This window comes from Pristiophorus japonicus, chromosome 15 (assembly GCF_044704955.1).
Source record: "Pristiophorus japonicus isolate sPriJap1 chromosome 15, sPriJap1.hap1, whole genome shotgun sequence".
Classification (NCBI taxonomy): domain Eukaryota; kingdom Metazoa; phylum Chordata; class Chondrichthyes; family Pristiophoridae; genus Pristiophorus; species Pristiophorus japonicus.
In genome coordinates, this window is record NC_091991.1 from 128,630,236 (window position 1) to 128,650,162 (window position 19,927).

The 19,927-nt window shown below is 42.6% G+C and overlaps 1 protein-coding gene across 1 annotated transcript in view; it reads right to left on the reverse strand.

Moving 5' to 3' along the window:
• Positions 1–19,927, reverse strand: part of vps35l (VPS35 endosomal protein sorting factor like) — a 164,894-nt gene that overhangs the window by 97,967 nt on the left and 47,000 nt on the right. Inside the window, exons 11-14 of the mRNA XM_070900915.1 lie at positions 13,226–13,273; positions 12,905–12,998; positions 12,680–12,757; positions 1,065–1,187 (exon numbers count right to left, since the gene is read on the reverse strand). Coding sequence (XP_070757016.1) covers positions 1,065–1,187; positions 12,680–12,757; positions 12,905–12,998; positions 13,226–13,273 — 343 coding nt within the window. The remainder of the gene's footprint in view (positions 1–1,064; positions 1,188–12,679; positions 12,758–12,904; positions 12,999–13,225; positions 13,274–19,927) is intronic.

Genomic DNA, 19,927 nt, shown 5'->3' on the forward strand with positions numbered 1-19,927 from the left:
AAGGGAAAGCTAGATAAACATGAGGGAGAAAGGATTAGAAGGATATGATAATAGACTATAAGAAGAGTAGTGGGAGGAGGCTCATGTGGAGCATAAACATCAGCATAGACCACTTGGGCCTGTTTCTGTGGTGTAGAGTCTATGCAGAGTATTATCTTTTACCAATATAAGAACATGTTAAATAATAGCCTGAAAATGAATTAAGCTGCATATCATCATCAGTTTTATTGGGCTTGCATTTTTCCCCTATATACTGCTGTCACATTTATCACCCAATGATAAACCACAGACTCTAACTTTGGAAGTATCCCATAATCGAAAACAGTCTATTAATTGTACTTAAATGGAGTATAGTAATGATGTGTTAATTGTATGTGGGGGGTGGGGGTGGGGGGGGGGGGGGGGGAAAAGAGAGTGAGAAATTGTTACAACCACCAAGTTAAGGAACTCTTAAAGTTCACTAAAACTGAGGAGCACATCCAAATACCAGGAATAAGACTTTGAATCTGCTCATTAAGATTTATAGGACTTGGAAAGGTGGAGTCCAGTTAGGGATTGCCAGGAATACTCTCGAATGGAAAATTATGACGAGAGCTTGCTTTGACCCATATTAAAATGACTATTATCTATTCACTGAAGAAAGGTGAGTTAGTAGTGTGGGTCAACTTTTATACTGCCTCTTGTTTAATATTAAAGTTTTTGGTGGAAAGAATGTTGTTCCTAAATACCAATGTAATCATTAGAAATAAGAGAATTTCACTGACCAGCCAAAATGCATGCAATAAAAAAAAAACATTTTTGACTGTTTGGCATCCAGCTTTAGAGCTTAATTTTGACTAGGAAAAAAACTAAGCTGTTCATTTATACAACTATGTAATACAAGTACCTGTGTAAAAGCTGCATGCCAAGGACAAAAGTTCACCCACAGGTTTGGATCCCAGATTTGCACGTTACACAGTGTGAAGTACAACTTGGTTTCATAGCACAACAGTAAAGCATTCTATATACTCTTAAATGAAAATGCTATTAATATTGTTTTTAAAGGAAAGAAAATTAAAATGAACCTCGGGTGCTCTGTATGCAATACATTGAAGAATCCAGTCTATAGCAGGAGAATACAGCGTAAGGTATATTGGAATCTCTACCCGCTGCACAGCGAGCTGGTTCTGAACCGTTTCTCCATGAATCTGCATTGAATAAAACAATGGTTACCAATGAAGTATAATTTGCTGACTTCGAGATTACATTTAACAAGACTATAAGTATACCTGGGCTGTGCATTTAGTACTCTGAGATTTTCCTAACAGACAAATATGAACAGCCAGAACCACAAACATTATAATAAATACGTTAAAAGTATGATCAGTGAAATCACAATAAAAAGCAGCACTTAAATAGAAGACGACCCCTTACAAAGACAGAAGATAGGAGCAGAAGTGCTATGGACAAAGACCCCACATGAAATACCCCACCTCACCCCAGTGAAATAAGATACTGCACTGCTTTCCCATGACCAAGTGCTTAATGCCAATACCAGCAACTACTGCGACATGAACTTCAACACCACCCATGGAAGACTATGCTCTACAAACCTCCAACAGTGATGCAACTCAAAACAGTAATTAAACCACACAACTCTGTGGCATTGTTAGGATAATGGTTGGGAAGTAGCAGGCAGAAAGTTGGGATAAAATAAACACTCTCAGATTGGTTTACAGTGACAAGTGGTGACTGAGTGATTGGTGCTAGAACACTTTGACTTGGATATGGGAATGGAGCAGAGTTATAAAGATATATAGCGAATTGTAGAGTTTGCACAAAATTGCAACAGTGTGTAGTAGTACACTACAGGTGCAAAAATGGCAGATGGGAATACAAAATAAATGGGAAGCACTCTGAAGGTAGGTGAACAAAAAGATTTAGGGCTCCAGGTGCATGTCAATAAAAAATTCAGGTGGACAAGTCAATGAAAAGGCTAATGGGATGCTGAGCTTGCCAAGAGGTGAAGAAAGGCAAGGACATATTACTGCAACTTTACAGAAGACTAGTCAGACTACATTTGGAATAAGTGTTCAGCTTTTGGTGCCCTACTTTGGCAAGGATATACTGGCCTTGAAGATGATGCAGTCGGATAAATGCACTGACCTATGATAAAAGACTGGGTAAACCATGGGTTATATCCCTTAAAGAGGTGATTGAACAATGATCTGATAAAGGTGTTAACAATAATGAGGGGAAATGAGAAAGGTAGACAGGGAATAAATTTCCCTCTAATAGGGGAGCCCAGAACTAGGGGACATGATCTTAAAATTCAAGCTGAACCTGGTTGAAAATACCAGGAAAAGTTTCTCCACATAAAGGGTGAGAATGTGGAGCAGACTGTCCCAGAAGGCCATAGATGCAAAGGCAATTTTTAAAAAAGATATAGATATACAGCAAGAAAATAATAGATATGGAGAAATGGCCAGGAGTTGAATTAAAAAGATAAAGCTATCATGTCTAATAAAATGACCCAACAAGCTTGATGGGACAAAAGCCTTGCAAGTGTCTCACGTTACCTGCACAACACAGATGAATACGTGGCTTGAGCAGTGGTGCAGTAGGGAGGGATTCAAATTCATGGGGCATTGGAACAGGTTCTGGGGGAGGTGGGACCAGTACAAACCGGACGGTCTGCACTTGGGCAGGAACGGAACCAATGTCCAAGGGGGAGTGTTTGCTAGTGCTGTTGGTGAGGAGTTAAACTAATATGGCAGGGGGATGGGAACCAATACAGGGAGACAGAGGGAAACAAAAAGGAGACAAAAACAAAAGACAGAAAAGAGATGAGTAAAAGTGGAGGGCAGAGAAACCAAAGGCAAGAAACAAAAAGGGCCACTGAATATAAAAGGGCTGCAGGAGGGGTAAAAACTAAAAATCATGGTTTAAAAACTAGGATGAAAACACTCTACCTAAATGCACGCAGCATTCGAAATAAAGTAAATGAGTTGACGGCACAAATCATTACAAATGGGTATGATTTGGTGGCCATTACAGAAACATGGTTGCAAGGTGGCCAAGATTGGGAATTAAACATACAGGGGTATCTGACGATTCAGAAAGATAGGCAAGAAGGGAAAGGAGGTGGGGTAGCTCTGTTAATAAAGGATGATATCAGGGCAGTTGTGAGGGATGATATTGGCTCCAATGAACAAAATGTTGAATCATTGTGGGTGGAGATTAGAGATAGTAAGGGGAAAAAGTCACTGGTTGGCGTAGTTTATAGGCCCCCAAATAATAACTTCATGGTGGGGCGGGCAATAATCAAGGGAATAATGGAGGCATGTGAAAAAGGAATGGCAGTAGTTATGGGGGATTTTAACCTACATATCGATTGGTCAAATCAAATCGCAGGGGGTAGCTTGGAGGAGGAATTCATAGAATGCATACGGGATTGTTTCTTCGAACAGTATGTAACAGAGCCTACAAGGGAGCAAGCCATTTTGGATCTGGTCCTGTGTAACGAGACAGGAAAAATAAACGATCCCCTCGTAAAAGATCCTCTCGGAATGAGTGATCACAATATGGTTGAATTTGTAATACAGATTGAGGATGAGGAAGTTGTATCAGAAACGAGCGTACTATGCTTAAACAAAGGGGACTACAGTGGGATGAGGGCAGACTGGAAACAAGGACGAAACGGTGGCACAATTGAGGAACAGTGGAGGACTTTTGAGGAGCTCTTTCATAATGTGCAACAAAAATATATTCCAGTGAAAAAGAAGGGCGGCAAGAGAAGAGATAACCAGCCGTGGATAACAAAGGAAATAAAGGAGAGTATCAAATCAAAGACCAATGCGTATAAGGTGGCCAAGGTTAGTGGGAAACTAGAGGATTGGGAAAATTTTAAGCAACAGCAAAGGATGACTAAAAAAGCAATAAAGAAAGGGAAGATAGATTACGAAGGTAAACTTGTGCAAAACATAAAAACAGATAGTAAAAGCTTTTACAGATATATAAAACGGAAAAGAGTGACTAAAGTAAATGTTGGTCCCTTAGAAGATGAAAAGGGGGATTTAATAATGGGAAATGTGGAAATGGCTGAGACCTTAAACAATTATTTTGCTTCCGTCTTCACAGTGGAAGACACAAAAACCATGCCAAAAATTGCTGGTCATAGGAATGTGGGAAGGGAGGACCTTGAGATGATCACTATCACTAGGGAGGTAGTGCTGGACAGACTAATGGGACTGAAGGTAGACAAGTCCCCTGGTCCTGATGAAATGCATCCCAGGGTATTAAAAGAGATGGCGGAAGTTATAGCAGATGCATTTGTTATAATCTACCAAAATTCTCTGGACTCTGGAGAGGTACCAACGGATTGGAGAGCAGCTAATGTAACGCCTCTGTTTAAAAAAGGGGGCAGGCAAAAGGCCGGTTAGTTTAACATCTGTAGTGGGGAAAATGCTTGAAACTATCATTAAGGAAGAAATAGCGGGACATCTGGATAGGAATAGTGCAATCAAGCAGACGCAGCATGGATTCATGAAAGGGAAATCATGTTTAACTAACTTACTGGAATTCTTTGAGGATATAACGAGCATGGTAGATAGAGGTGTACCGATGGATGTGGTGTATTTAGATTTCCAAAAGGCATTCGATAAGGTGCCACACAAAAGGTTACTGCAGAAGATAAAGGTACGCGGAGTCAGAGGAAATGTATTAGCATGGATAGAGAATTGGCTGGCGAACAGAAAGCAGAGAGTCGGGATAAATGGGTCCTTTTCCGGTTGGAAATCAGTGGTTAGTGGTGTGCCACAGGGATCAGTACTGGGACCACAACTGTTTACAATATACATAGATGACCTAGAAGAGGGGACAGAGTGTAGTGGAACAAAATTTGCAGATGACACTAAGATTAGTGGGAAAGCGGGTTGTGTAGAGGACTCAGAGAGGCTGCAAGGAGATTTGGATAGGTTAAGCGAATGGGCTAAGGTTTGGCAGATGGAATACAATGTCGGAAAGTGTGAGGTCATCCACCTTGGGAAATAAAAACAGTAAAACGGAATATTATTTGAATGGGGAGAAATTACAACATGCTGTGGTGCAGAGGGACCTGGGGGTTCTTGTGCATGAATCCCAAAAGGTTAGTTTGCAGGTGCAGCAGGTAATCAGGAAGGCAAATGGAATGTTGGCCTTCATTGCGGCAGGGATGGAGTACAAAAGCAGGGAGGTGTTGCTGCAACTGTATAAGGTATTGGTAAGGCCGCACCTGGAGTACTGCGTGCAGTTTTGGTCACCTTACTTAAGGAAGGATATACTAGCTTTGGAAGGGGTACAGAGACGATTCACTAGGCTGATTCGAGAAATGAGGGGGTTACCTTATGATGATAGATTGAGTAGACTGGGTCTTTACTCCTTGGAGTTCAGAAGGATGAGGGGTGATCTTATCGAAACATTTAAAATCATGAAAGGGATAGACAAGATAGAGGCAGAGAGGTTGTTTCCATTGGTGGGGGAGACTAGAACTAGGGGGCACAGCCTCAAAATACGGAGGAGCCAATTTAAAACCGAGTTGAGAAAGAATTTCTTCTCCCAGAGGGTTGTGAATCTGTGGAATTCTCTGTCCAAGGAAGCAGTTGAGGCTGGCTCATTGAATGTTTTCAAGTCAAAGATAGATAGATTTTTAAGCAATAAGGGAATTAAGGGTTACGGGCGGGTAAGTGGAGCTGAGTCCACGACCAGATCAGCCATGATCTTATTGAATGGCGGAGCAGGCTCGAGGGGCTAGGTGGTACTCCTGTTCCTAATTCTTATGTTCTTGTGTTAACACAGCTCTCAACCATGTAAACTGACCTCAGACTAAAGCACGACAATTGCAGATAATCTACTGTTCAACAGGTAGAAGTCCAAAGCCTTCATGAAAATGTCATGTCCATCATCTAAGCCATATGCAAAGAGCTCTTCGAGCTCAATCACGTAAACTCAGACAGAACACTGGATAATGGAATTAAAGACCATCATCCTTGAAGGAATGAAAAGGCAGCAGCGCTGCAAGCCCAAATGGCCTATGGGAAGGGATCTGTAAATAGGCATAAAATTAAGTCACCTTGGCTACCAGGAAGATCACAACAATACCTGGAGCTTTCGTAACGCAAAGGTCTGGAGAGAAACAGACCAATCGCCTTTATCCAAGAGACCCATGGAATCTTTCCTAGACCTGGAAAATACGGCAGACGAGAAGCTAGAATATATCCCCAAATCATTAGGCTCCATGCCAATGAACACACACTGTCAGAGCCCTGGTCATATTTGTAACTCCTTCATTTTCATACGAAGTCCCAAAGCAGGGCCAAAGATGTATTATACTTCTAAAATTGTCCGAGTCCCTATAGAAACTCAAAAGCTTGATACTTGATCTCCACAACTAAGGCATCAGACAGAGGAAGACACACTTCACTAGGCTCCAAATTCTGGCACAAACCTCTTGAAAACCCCAAAAATATTCTAGTTTCATACAGAACAGAAACATACCAGTCCCTCTATCAGGAAACTCCCACCCTCTCACCATTTTGAAATGGCAAGAGGGAAGACACAGCAGACACAAGACCATTGTGTAGACCATACACCCACCAATGGCCAACCTAACCTAGTGATCCCAACATCCAGACAACAAGCACCGACACCCTGCTCCCCTACCCCCCACCTCCCCGCAGGTGACAGAACAACCACCCAAGAAACATCCAGGCTCAGACAGCCATCACAACCAATAAATAACCTCTCCCAAGCCTACAAAAACACAGAATGCCCAGACAGCAGTGTCCAGAGCAAAGAAGCAAAAAGTAAACATCAGGCTTTGAGTTATAATTAAACAAGTAGCTTTTGTTTGACAGGTGTGCAATACCAAGTGTGACCCAAGCATTGTAATTGTGTAGAACGTACAGCACAGAAAACAGCAATTCGGCCCAACTGGTCCAGGGTAGTATTTATAGACTCCACATGAGCCTCCTGCCACCCACCTTCATCAAATCCCATCAGCATATACTTCCATAAAGGTTCGCGGGGTTGGGGGTAATATATTAGCATGGATAGAGGATTGGCTAACTAACAGAAAACAAAGAGTAGGGATAAATGGGTCATTCTCTGGTTGGCAACCAGTAACTAGTGGGGTGCCGCAGGGATCAGTGCTGGGACCCCAACTATTTACAATCTCTATTAACGAATTGGAAGAAGGGACGGAATTTAACGTAGCCAAGTTTGCTGACGATACAAAGAAGGGAGGAAAAGCAATGTGTGAGGAGGACACAAAAAAATCTGCAAAAGGACATAGACAGGCTAAGTGAGTGGGCAAAAATTTGGCAGATGGAGTATAATCTTGGAAAGTGTGAGGTCATGCATTTTGGCAGAAAAAAAAAATCAAGAGCAAGTTATTATTTAAATGGAGAAAGATTGCAAAGTGCCGTAGTACAGCGGGACTGGGGGGTACTTGTGCATGAAACACAAAATAGTATGCAGGTACAGCAAGTGATCAGGAAGGCCAATGGTATCTTGGCCTTTATTACAAAGGGGATGGAGTATAAAAGCAGGGAAGTCTTGCTACAGCTATACAAGGCATTGGTGAGGCCATATCTGGAATACTGCGTGCAGTTTTGGTTTCCATATTTACGAAAGGAAATACTTGCTTTAGAGGCAGTTCAGAGAAGGTTCACTAGGTTGATTCCAGGGATGAGGGGGTTGACTTAGGAGGAAAGGTTAAACATTTTGGGCCTCTACTCATTGGAATTCAGAAGAATGAGGTGTGATCTTATCAAAATGTATAAGATTATGAGGGGGCTTGACCCAGGTGGATGCAGAGAGGATGTTTCCATTGATGGGGAGACTAGAACTAGAGGGTACGATCTTAGAATAAGAGGCCGCCCATTTAAAACAGAGATGAGAAATTTCTTCTTTCAGAGGGTTGTAAATCTGTGGAATTCACTGCTTCAGATTGCTGTGGATGCTGGGACATTGAATAAATTTAAGATAGAAATAGAGTGTTTCTTAAACGATAAGGGGATAAGGGGTTATGGGGAGCGGGTGGGGAAGTGGAGCAGAGTCCATGATCAGATCAGCCATGATCTTATTGAAAGGCGGAGCAGGCTCGAGGGTCCGTATGGCCTACTCCTGTTCCTATTTCTTATGTTCTTATGATTTCTTTCTCATGTGCCTATCTAGCTTCCCCTTAAATGCATCGAAGCCATTTGCCTCAACTACTTCGGATAGCAAATTCCATATTGTAACCACTCTCTCTCTCTCTCTCTCTCTCTCGGTCTACCCTTTTATAATCTTAAAGACCCTTCAGCCTTCTCTTTTCCAGAGAAAAGAGCTCCAACCTGTTCAATGTTTCCTGATCGGCATAACCTCGCAGTTCTGGTATCAGCCTTGTGAATCTTTTTTGCATCTTCTCTAATCTCTGTGCAAGTACGCGAAGTGTAGTCAAACCAAGGTTCTGTAAGTTTAACGTAACTGCTGTGCTTTTCAATTCTATCCTTTGAGAAATGAACCCCAGTGCTTGGTTTGCTTTTTTTAAAAAAAATGCTTTTATTAATCTGCGTTGCTACTTTTATCGATGTGTGTATCTGCACCTCTAGATCCCTTTGTTCTTCTACTTTATTTAGACTCTTATTTTTCAAGGAGCACGTGGCCTCATTATTCCTACCAAAATGCACCACCTCACACTGATCTATATTGAAATTAATTTTCCAATTACTTGGCCATTAATGCAAGTTTATTACTGTCTTCCTGTATTTGGTCAATCTTCTGCAGTATTAACTACAACTCACCCAGACTCCCTCCAATTTGGTGTCATCTTCAAATTTTGAAATTGTACTTCCGATTCCAGAGTCCAACACATTTATGTAAATGAACAGTAGCAGTGGTCCCAGCACCAATCCATGTGGAACACCATTTCCCATCTTTTGCCAATCTGAGTAACTACCCTCAGTCCCTACTCGGTTTTCTGTTTTGTAGCCAGTTTGCTATCCATTCTGCTACTTGTTCCGACTCCACATGCTCTGACCGTAGTCATGGGTATACTATGTGGTACCTTAAATGAAGATCTTTTGAAAATCCAAATGTAGTGTATCTACTGCATTAACCTTGTCTACTCTGTTACTTCTTCAAAGAATTCAATAAGGTTGGTCAAATTTGACTCCTTTTGAAATCCGTGCTGACTACTCTAGTATTTTCGGTTTCTAGATGCTTTGCTATTACATCTTTGAGTAAAGATTCCATTATCTTTTCTACCACTGACATTAAGGTAACTGGTCTATACTTCTCTGGACTTGTTCTATCTCCTTTTTAAATATAGAAATCGCATTCACTGTCAGTAAGTAGATAGGATGGACATGACATTAGAAGAGATCAAAAACTATATAATGCAATTGAAGATAGAAAGGGAGAGATAATTGGTAAACTAATCAAACATTGAGAGGACATTGCCTCTGTTATCTCTTCCCCCATGGATGTAATCCATCTGGATCAAGAGTTTGATCCTCTCTAAGTTTAATTAGTTTAGCAATTATCTCCTCCTGTCCACCCAGTTAGTCTCCCTGGTAAATATGGAGGCAAAGTAACACTCAATATTTCTGCCATTTCACTGTTATTACCTCTGAGTTTCTCTCATGTATCCCTTAGAGGCCATATCCCTATCCTGCTTTTGATATTTATGTGTCTGAGACTACTTTACTATTCCTTGTTATATTCCTTGATAATTTAATCTCGTAGTTCCTCTTTGCATTCCCAATTTTTTATTTTATTTTCCCAACTGCGTTGTATTCTGTTATTGTCTATGTACTTAGTGTATGCATTTTTCTTTACTTTAAAATTTTACCCTCATCTCTATTTCTATGGTGTATCATTATTGGTTAGTTTATTTTTGTTTTTTTAGTGGAATATATTTCTCCTGAACTGTTGGATCACCTTTTTAAATATTTTCTCAGTCAAAAACACATTCCAGTTTAACTTTCGTAGTTCCATTCTCGTCCCCATAATATTAGTTTTATTCCCAATCGATTATTTTGGCCTTTATCTTATTTTAAACCTCATTATGTTGTGATCGACATTGCCCAGCAGTCCCCCCGACGTTTATTTCTCTTATCTGCTCTAGTAATGTTCCATTACTAGAAAAAAATACTGAACACACTGTAAAAACTCCATTCCCTTACCTCTTTCCAGTTTATTTGGGGGTAGTTGAAATCTCCCATGATTATTATTCTATACCTTTTTCTCATTTCATAGATTTGCTTACATGTTTCCTCCTCCACTTTCCTTCCACGGTTAGGTCTGTAGAATACCCATATTAGCGTTAGCAATCCCTTCTTATCCATTATCTCAATCCATATGGATTCTATTTTTATCTTAATGTAAATCAAGTCCCTTTTTTCCACTATCCCCTTCATGCTTCTCTATCATTTCTAGATATATTATATTCCAAAATACATAACCCCAATGTTGTCTGGGAAAGGGGTGGAGGGAGGATATTAAATGCGAACAAAGTGCTTCAGGCACTGGAACATGCAGGGATTAATGGATAGGGACCAGCAGGCCTAAATCAAAGCCATGAACATAATAACCTCTATCCATAAAAGAGCAGGCAGAGGGGTAGCGATCAGATGAATACGAATACCATCCCTCTGTTTACATTTCAACAGGGGATTTACCCCCAAAAAGCAGATCAGAATCTCGACTGAGGGTAGGAGAGAGTGGAACCTTAAACATGTTGCCAAGTAAAAAGTATACCCAGTGTTGCAAACAGGGCAAAAAAGAACCTGTGAAAATAATTCCACAGGACAAAACATGGGTGAAGAGCAGGTGTCCTCAGCCTACACATGGAAACTGACCCCATGTAGATGAAGAAGGGGCCAATGGTCGTTTTTTGGGGGACTCCAGAAGTAACAGTGCAGGGTTTGGAAGGGAAGCTACGCTACAGCTGTTCTGGCTACAATTGCTAGGCAAGAGCAGAACCAAGCAAGGGGAGTCCCACAGAGTTGAACAACACAGACGGGGCATTAGAAGAAGAAAGTGCGCTTGACTGTATTGGTGACTGCAGAGAGGCCGAGAAGGGATAATACACAAGTCACAAAAATATTGTCTCAGAACTCATGGCCTCCCTGCAGGCACAGATCACACAAGAACATGGATAAGAACAAGGTCCTCCTTCCCCTGCTACTCTGGGTCTTTAGGTGCCACGGGTTTAGTCTACAACAACCAGACAAGCTTCAAAACTGTGATTGATAGAATTTCCTTAGGAGAGGATATCGAGGGATATGGATCAAAAGCTGGTAAATGAATTTGAGGTACAGATCAGCCATGATCTAATTGAATGGCGGCTCAGGCTTGAGCGGCTGAATGACCTAATCCTGTTCCTACGTAACATTCCCAGTTCCAGTATCAGTAACAGCAAGAATATCTCCACAAGGTGACGTTTCACTCGTGGCAGTATAAATACTGAAAGTGCCATGTTTGCCTTCAAATAATTTTATAAAAGTTATTTGAAAACAAGGAACCCCTTGCACCTCCATTCTATGATTTAAGATGAGCAGACTTCATGGTAGTTTTAGCCAATCATGAACGATCACTGTGGTTGTCAGAGGCCAGTAAGCAGAGCTTTGTGCATAGGTCAGTCACCCCATTCCACAGTGCAGTCACCAGGCAATGTAATCACAATTCTCAACTAATGTTGCTCCTGCAATGCTGATAGCACTGTGTCAGTAGGTGCAGTGCAAATACTTTAATAAACCTGAAGCATAACATGTTTAACAAGTCAAAGACATGATCTTTCACTGGTGTTAAAATCAGGTCAAATCTATATATGTAAAAGTAACAAGTATGATCTGATTACAAAACTAGCACATTGTAAAGGATATTAAGGTTGCCAGGTCTCGTTGGGTTTCAAATTGTGCTCAACATCCCATAGCAACGCAGTCTATGATTTCTTTTAAAACATTTCCCAACCAATTTCTAATCAGAAAATACACTCAAATCTCCCGGGGCTTGGCACACTGTGTAGTCAAGACCAAAGTGAAGTGGGATTAGGAGATAATTGGAACAGTCTGCACAAACGTAATTTAGTTACCATTTTAAAGTCATACTTTTTTTTACTACCATTATAAATCACTCTGCTCACATTTATAATGAAAACTGTGTGTGTTAACTTGTTTCACCGTAATTAGACCACCCTGCCAGAGGTGGCACTGCAGAACTTCCACTTGGAGGGGGAGGGAGGCAGGTAGAATTACAGACGGACAAGACTTACATAGGCAGCTTCATTCTAAATGTGGGCATAGCAATATCTCATTTGATAATGGAAAAGGTTTACAATAAGTGCGTGCAGACATGAGATTTTTAATATTTTACTCATTAAGCTCCTGTGGCTCTGCTCATGGGAATTGGTACAATTTGTTATTTGATCAGGATAGTTTATTATATGGTGCGATGCAGAATGTCCAATTTTAGAATTTGGACTTAAAAAAAATACACAGTGATGAAGAATAGAGTAAACTGGGCTGCACTGTAAAACAGTCAACTCAGATTCAAATGTTGATACTGGTAGGGGTTTCAGAGATTTGTGGTCATACTGCATCTTGTACAGGGCTGAGGAATGAATGCAAAAAAGTAGAATAATTTCCTAAATCAATAATAAACTAAACTAATTTCATACTTGTTTAAATGTGGAGAGGAAATCAAAAAAATTCTTATTTAAGTTGTCTTTCAAATGTGGTGCCACTTCCACTCCAACCTGTTGGAGAAAGGAAAAAAAAAAGGATGAACATGAGGATAATGTAGAACCAATTTTACTATGCAAAAGTTGTGAGGTACGTATAAACTAACCAGAAAGGTCACTTTTATATAATCCGAAAAGTTGAAAAGGACATTTTAAACTTACCCTGCAAAGATATGCTCTTGCATAAACAGCAACTAATGGATCACCAATGCCCCTGATCATAGATGTCAACCGAGGAAGAGTCTCAGAGATACCACTTAAAAAAAAAAATTTTTTAAACTGGATATCACATCACTTGATAGACGTATTCACCTTTAACATTCAAACTAAACTAATTGAAAAATGTCAATACAAATTTTCATCGCATCAGGTTGATAAGTTTAATTGGTCTTGTACAAAGTAAGATCCACTTGTGATTTAGATATGTACTAAATATGTAAAAAAAAAATCAGGAAATGAGAATAGACATCCCAGCATACTTACGTTTTAGAAAGGAAAGTATTACATTTTAATATGGCCACCTCCACATAGCTAAGTTAATTTAAGGCAAATACATTTTTCACTGTATGTAAAGCACAAAACAGTTAGCTTGTAATATTCAATTAGTCAATCATACTACTTTAATTTAGTGATCAAGGGTTTTGAACCCTTATAGAATAAGGTACATAACTTAAAACAGTAATACACTCAACTGTTGCAGCACTAATAGCAGAAATTGCAGAGATACAGTGACAAAATATTGTCCATTGTATTTAGGGTTGCCTACTCTGGTAGGAGATATTCCTGCAGTCTTGATCACCTCTCTTTCTCCAGTCTTCCACTCCCAATCACCCAAATCCCATTCTCCCAACCCACATTCCCCAGTCTCCCCAATTCCCCGACCCCTATTCTGCTGTCTCCCTCCCCTCCAAAAATCCCAACTCCTGGCCCCCACGCCCATTATTTCCTTCGTTCCCACCTCCCATGGCCCCATTACGCAAACTCCCTCTCTCCCTGACCCCCATTCCCCAGGCTGCCTCTCTTCCACACCACCCAGTCTCGATCACAGATCTCGATTAACCAGTCTCCCTCTCTCCCTGACCCTTGTCCTCCAGGCTGCCTCTCTCCCCAACTCCCGCTCCCTGAGCTTCCATTCCTCAGTCTCCTTCTCTGCTCCCCCAAGCCCCATTGCTCAGTCTCTCTCTCTCTCAGGCCTCCATTCCCCAGTCTCCCTCTCTCTCTTCCCGCCACCCCCCTCCAATCCCCAGTCACCCTCTCTTCCCCCCCACCACCCTCCCCGACCCCCCATTTCCCCTCTCTTTCCCACCCCCCCGCCTCGCCATTCCTGACTCCCCCTCTCCCCAGAACCCCTATTCCCCAGTCTCCCCCGAGCTTCCATTCCCCAGTCTCCCCCATTACTGTCTCTCTCTCTTCCCCGAGCCTCCAATCCCCAGTCTCCCTCTTCCCCAATCCCGAGCTCACCTGCCTCTCTTCCTCCGGATCCCCCTTTCCCCAGTATCCATCTCTCCCCCACTCCTTAAGAACATAAGAAATAGGAGCAGGAGTAGGCCACCTGGCCCCTCGAGCCTGCTCTGACGTTTATTAAGAGCATGGCTGATCTGATCATGGACACAGCTCGACTTCCCTGCCCACTCCCCATAACCTTTACTCCCTTATCGCTCAAAAATCTGTCTCCGTCTTAAATATATTCAATGACCCAGCCTCCACAGCTCTCTGGGGCAGATAATTCCATAGATTTAAAACCCTCAGAAGAAATTCCTTCTCATCTCAGTTTTAAATCAGCAGCCGCTTATTCTGAGACTATGTCCCCTAGTTTTAGTTTCCTCTGAGTGGAAATATCCTCTCTGCATCCACCTGGTCAAGCCCCCTCATTATCTTATATGTTTCAATAAGATCATCTCTCATTCTTCTGAACTCTAATGAGTATAGGCCCAACTTATCTTCATAAGTCAACCCCTCATCTCCGGAATCAACCTAGTGAACCTTCTCTGAACAGTCTCCAATGCAAGTATATCCCTTCCTTAAATATAGAGACCAAAACTGTACACCGAGCCTGCACCACTATTCAATATGATCATGGCTGATCATGCAACTTTAGTACCCCATTCCTGCTTTCTCTCCATACCCCTTGATCCCTTTGGGCGTAAGGGCCACATCTAACTCCTTTTGAATATATCTAATGAACTGGCCTCAACAACTTTCTGTGGTAGAGAATTCCACAGGTTAACAACTCTGAGCGAAGAAGTTTCTCCTCATCTTGGTCCTAAATGGCTTACCCCTTATCCTTAGACTGTGACCCCTGGTTCTGGACTTCCCCAACATCGGGAACATTCTTCCTGCATCTAACTGTCTAATCCCGTCAGAATTTTATATGTTTCTATGAGATCCCCTCTCATTCTTCTAAATTCCAATGACTATAAGCCTAGTCGATTCAGTCTTCCTTCATATGTCAGTCATGCCATCCCAGGAAACATCCGTGAGACAAAGGTCCTCCACCAGCCTGTCCTCGCCACACAGCATTGTTCTCCAGTCATCAAGATCTACGGCATGGCCCTGGACAACATGGACCATTTCCCATACTTCGGAAGCCTCTTATCAACAAAAGCAGACATTGATGAGGAGATTCAACACTGTCTTCAGTGTGCCAGTGGAGCCTTCGGCCGCCTGAGGAAAAGAGTGTTCAAGGACCAAGCCCTCAAATCTATCACCAAGCTCATGGTCTGCAGGGCTGTAGTAATACCCACCCTCCTGTACGGCTCAGAGACATGGACCATGTACAGTAGACCCCTCAAGTCGCTGGAGAAATACCATCAACGAAGCCTCCTCAAGATCCTGCAAATCCCCTGGGAGGACAGACGCACCAACATTAACGTCCTCAACCAGGCCAACATCCCCAGCATTGAAGCACTGACCACACTTGATCAGCTCCGCTAGGCAGGCTACATTATCCGCATGCCAGACACGAGACTCCTAATGCAAGCGCTTTATTTGGAACTCCTTCATGGCAAACGAGCCAAAGGTGGGCAATGGAAACGTTACAAGGACAGCCTCAAAGCCTCCCTGATAAAGTGCAACATCCCCATCGACACCTGGGAGTCCCTGGCCAAAGACCGCCCTAAGTGGAGGAAGTGCATCCGCGAGGGCGCTGAGTGCCTGGAGTCTCATTGCTGAGTGCATGTAGAAAATAATCGCAGGCAGCGGAAAAAATGTGTGGCAAACCTGTCCCACCCTCCCTTACCCTCAACAACTGTCTGTCCCACCTGTGGCAGGGACGGTGGCTCTCGTATTGGACTGTTCAGCCACCTAAGGACTCATTCCAAGAGTGGAAGCAAGTCTTCCTCGCTTCCGAGGGACTACCTATGAATGATTGAATCATGCACAAGGACCCCCAGATCCCTCTGTACTGCAGCACTTTGCAATTTTTCTCCATTTAAATTATAATTTGCTTTTCTATTTTGCCTGCCAAAGTGGATAACCTCACATTTTCCATCTGTCAAATTTTTGCCCACTCACTTAGCCTGTCTATATCTCTTTGCAGATTGTGTCCTCCTCACAATTTACTTTCCCATCCATCTTTTGGATCATCAGCAAACTTGGCAACATTACACTTGGTCCCTTCATCCAAGTCATTAATATAGATTGTAAATAGTTGCGACCCAGCACCGATCCCTGCGGCACCCCACTAGTTCCCGTTTGCCAAATGGAAAATGACCCATTTATCCTGACTCTGTTTTCTGTTAGTTAGCCAATCCTCTATCCATGCTAATATATTACCCCCAACCCAGTGAATTTTTATCTTGTGCAGTAACCTTTTATGTGGCACCTTATTAGTTCTTAGCAGTAAAAAACCTTGTCATTGTTGCCAAATTAAGTAATATAAGGGTTAAGTCATGGCAGGAGAGCACAGACCCGTATCATGCTCCTCCTGTGCTACGTGGGAAGTCAGGGACGCTTCCAGTGTCTCTGACAACAACATGTGCAGGAAGTGTATCCAGCTGCAGCTCCTGACAGACCGCATTGCGGCACTGGAGCTGCGCATGGATTCACTCTGGAGCATCTGCGATGCTGAAAATGTCGTGAATAGCACGTTTAGTGAGTTGGTCACATCGCAGGTAAAGGTTACACAGGCAGATAGGGAATGGTGACCATCAGGAAGAGCAGTGGAAGGAAGGTAGTGCAAGGGTCCCCTGCGGGCATCTCCCTCCAAAACAGATACACCACCTTTGGTATTGTTGGGGAAGATGACTCAGTAGGGGAAGACAGCAGCAGCCAAGTCCATGGCACCAGGGGTGGCTCTGCTGCACAGGAGGGCAGGAAAAAGAGTGGGAGAGCTACAGTGATAGGGGATTGTATTGTAGGGGGAATAGATAGGTGTTTCTGCTGCCGCAAACGAGACTCCAGGATGATATGTTGCCTCCCTGGTGCAAGGGTCAAGGGTGTCTCGGAGCGGCTGCAGCGCATTCTGGAGGGTGAACAGCCAGCTGTCGTGGTACATATAGGTACCAACGATATAGGTAAAAAACGGGATGAGATCCTACAAGCTGAGTTTAGGGAGCTAGGAGTTAAATTAAAAAGTCGGACCTCAAAAGGTAGTAATCTCAGGATTGCTACCAGTGCCACATGCTAGTCAGAGTAGGAATCGCAGGATAGCTCAGATGAATACCTGGCTTGAGGAGTGGTGGAGGAGGGAAGGATTCAAATTCCTGGGACATTGGAACCGGTTCTGGAGGAGGTGGGACAAGTATAAACCGGACGATCTGCACCTGGGCAGGACCGGAACCAAACCACTAGGGGGAGTGTTTGCTAGAGCTGTTGGGGAGGGGTTAAACTAATATGGCAGAGGGATGGGAACCTATGCAGGGAGACAGAATGAAGTAAAATGGGGGCAGAAGCAAAACATAGAAAGAAGAAAAGTAGAAGTGGAGGGCAGAGAAACACAAGACAAAAATCAAAAAGGGCCACATTACAGCAAAATTCTAAAAAGGACCAAATGTGTTAAAAAGACAAGCCTGATGTCTCTGTGCTTCAATGCGAGGAGTATTCGTAATAAGGTGGACGAATTAACTGCGCAGGCAGTTATTAACGAATATGATATGATTGGGGTTACGGAGACATGGCTTCAGGGTGACCAAGGCTGGGAACTCAACATTCAGTGGTATTCAACAAGAAATTAGGGATGCATGCAATAAAGGTACAGTAGTTATCATGGGCGACTTTAATCTACATATAGATTGGGCTAACCAAATTGGTAGCAATACGGTGGAGGAGGATTTCCTGGAGTGCATTAGGGATGGTTTTCTAGACCAATATGTCGAGGAACCAACTCGAGGGCTGGCCATCCTCGACTGGGTGATGTGTAATGAGAAAGGACTAATTAGCAATCTTGTTGTGCGAGGCCCCTTGGGGAAGAGTGACCATAATATGGTGGAAATCTTCATTCAGATGGAGAGTGACAGAGTTAATTCAGAGGCTAGGGTCCTGAACTTAAGGAAAGGTAACATCGATGGTTTGAGGCGTGAATTGGCTAGAATAGACTGGCGAATGATACTTAAAGGGTTGACGGTGGATAGGCAATGGCAAACATTTAAAGATCACATGGATGAACTTTAACAATTGTACATCCCTGTTTGGAGTAAAAATAAAATGGGGAAGGTGGCTCAACCATGGCTAACAAGGGAAATTAGGGATAGTGTTAAATCCAAGAGGCATATAAATTAGCCAGAAAAAGCAGCAAACCTGAGGACTGGGAGAAATTTAGAATTCAGCAGAGGAGCATAGAGTATGAGAGGAAGTTTACTGGGAACATAAAAAACTGACTGCAAAAGCTTCTATAGATATGTGAAGAGAAAAAGATTAGTGAAGACAAATGTAGGTCCCTTGCAGTCAGAATCAGGTGAATTTATAATGGGGAACAAAGAAACGGCAGACCAATTTAACAAATACTTTGGTTCTGTCTTCACGAAGGAAGACACATATAACCTTCCGGAAATACTCGGGGACCGAGGGTCGAGCAAGAAGGAGGAACTGAAGGAAATCCTTATTAGTCAGGAAATTGTGTTAGGGAAATTGATGGGATTGAAGGCCGATAAATCCCTAGGGCCAGATAGGCTACATCCCAGAGTACTTAAGGAAGTGGCCCTAGAAATAGTGGATGCAGTGGTGATCATTTTCCAACAGTCTATCGACTCTAGATCAGTTCCTATGGATTGGAGAGTAGCTAATGTAACACTACGTTTTTAAAATGGAGAGAGAAATCGGGGAATTATAGACCGGTTAGCCTGACATCAGTAGTGGGGAAAACGTTGGAATCAATTATTAAAGATGAAATTGCAGTGCATTTGGAAAACAGTGACAGGATCGGTCCAAGTCAGCATGGATTTATGAAAGGGAAATCATGCTTGACAAATCTTCTAGAATTTTTTGAGGATGTAACTAGTAAAGTGGACATGAGAGAACCAGTGGATGTAGTGTATTTGTACTTTCAAAAGGCTTTTGACAAGGTCCCACACAAGAGATTAGTGTGCAAAATTAAAGCACATGGTTTTGGGGGTAATGTATGGACGTGGATAGAGAATTGGTTGGCAGACAGGAAGCAGAGAGTAGGGAAAAATGGGTCCTTCTCAGAATGGCAGGCAGTGACTAGTGGGGTACTGCAAGGTTCAGTGCTGGGACCCCAGCTATTTACAATATACATCAATGATTTAGATGAAGGAATTGAGTGTAATATCTCCAAGTTTGCAGATGACACTAACCTGGGTGGCGGTGTGAGCTGTGAGGAGGATGCTAAGAGGCTGCAAGGTGACTTGGACAGGTTAGGTGAGTGGGCAAATGCATGGCAGATGCAGTATAATGTGGATAAATGTGATGTTATCCACTTAGAGGGCAAAAACATGAAGGTAGATTATTATCTGAATGGCGGCAGATTAGGAAAAGGGGAGGAGCAACAAGACCTGGGTGTCATGGTACATTGAAAGTTGGCATGCAGGTAGTGCAGGCGGTGAAGAAGGCAAATGGCATGTTGGCCTTCATAGCTAGGGGATTTGCGTATAGGAGCAGGGAGGTCTTAATGCATTTGTACAGTGCCTTGGTGAGGCCTCACCTGGAATAGTGTGATCAGTTTTGGTCTCCTAATCAGAGGAAGGACTTTCTTGCTATTGAGCGAAGGTTCACCAGACTGATTCCTGG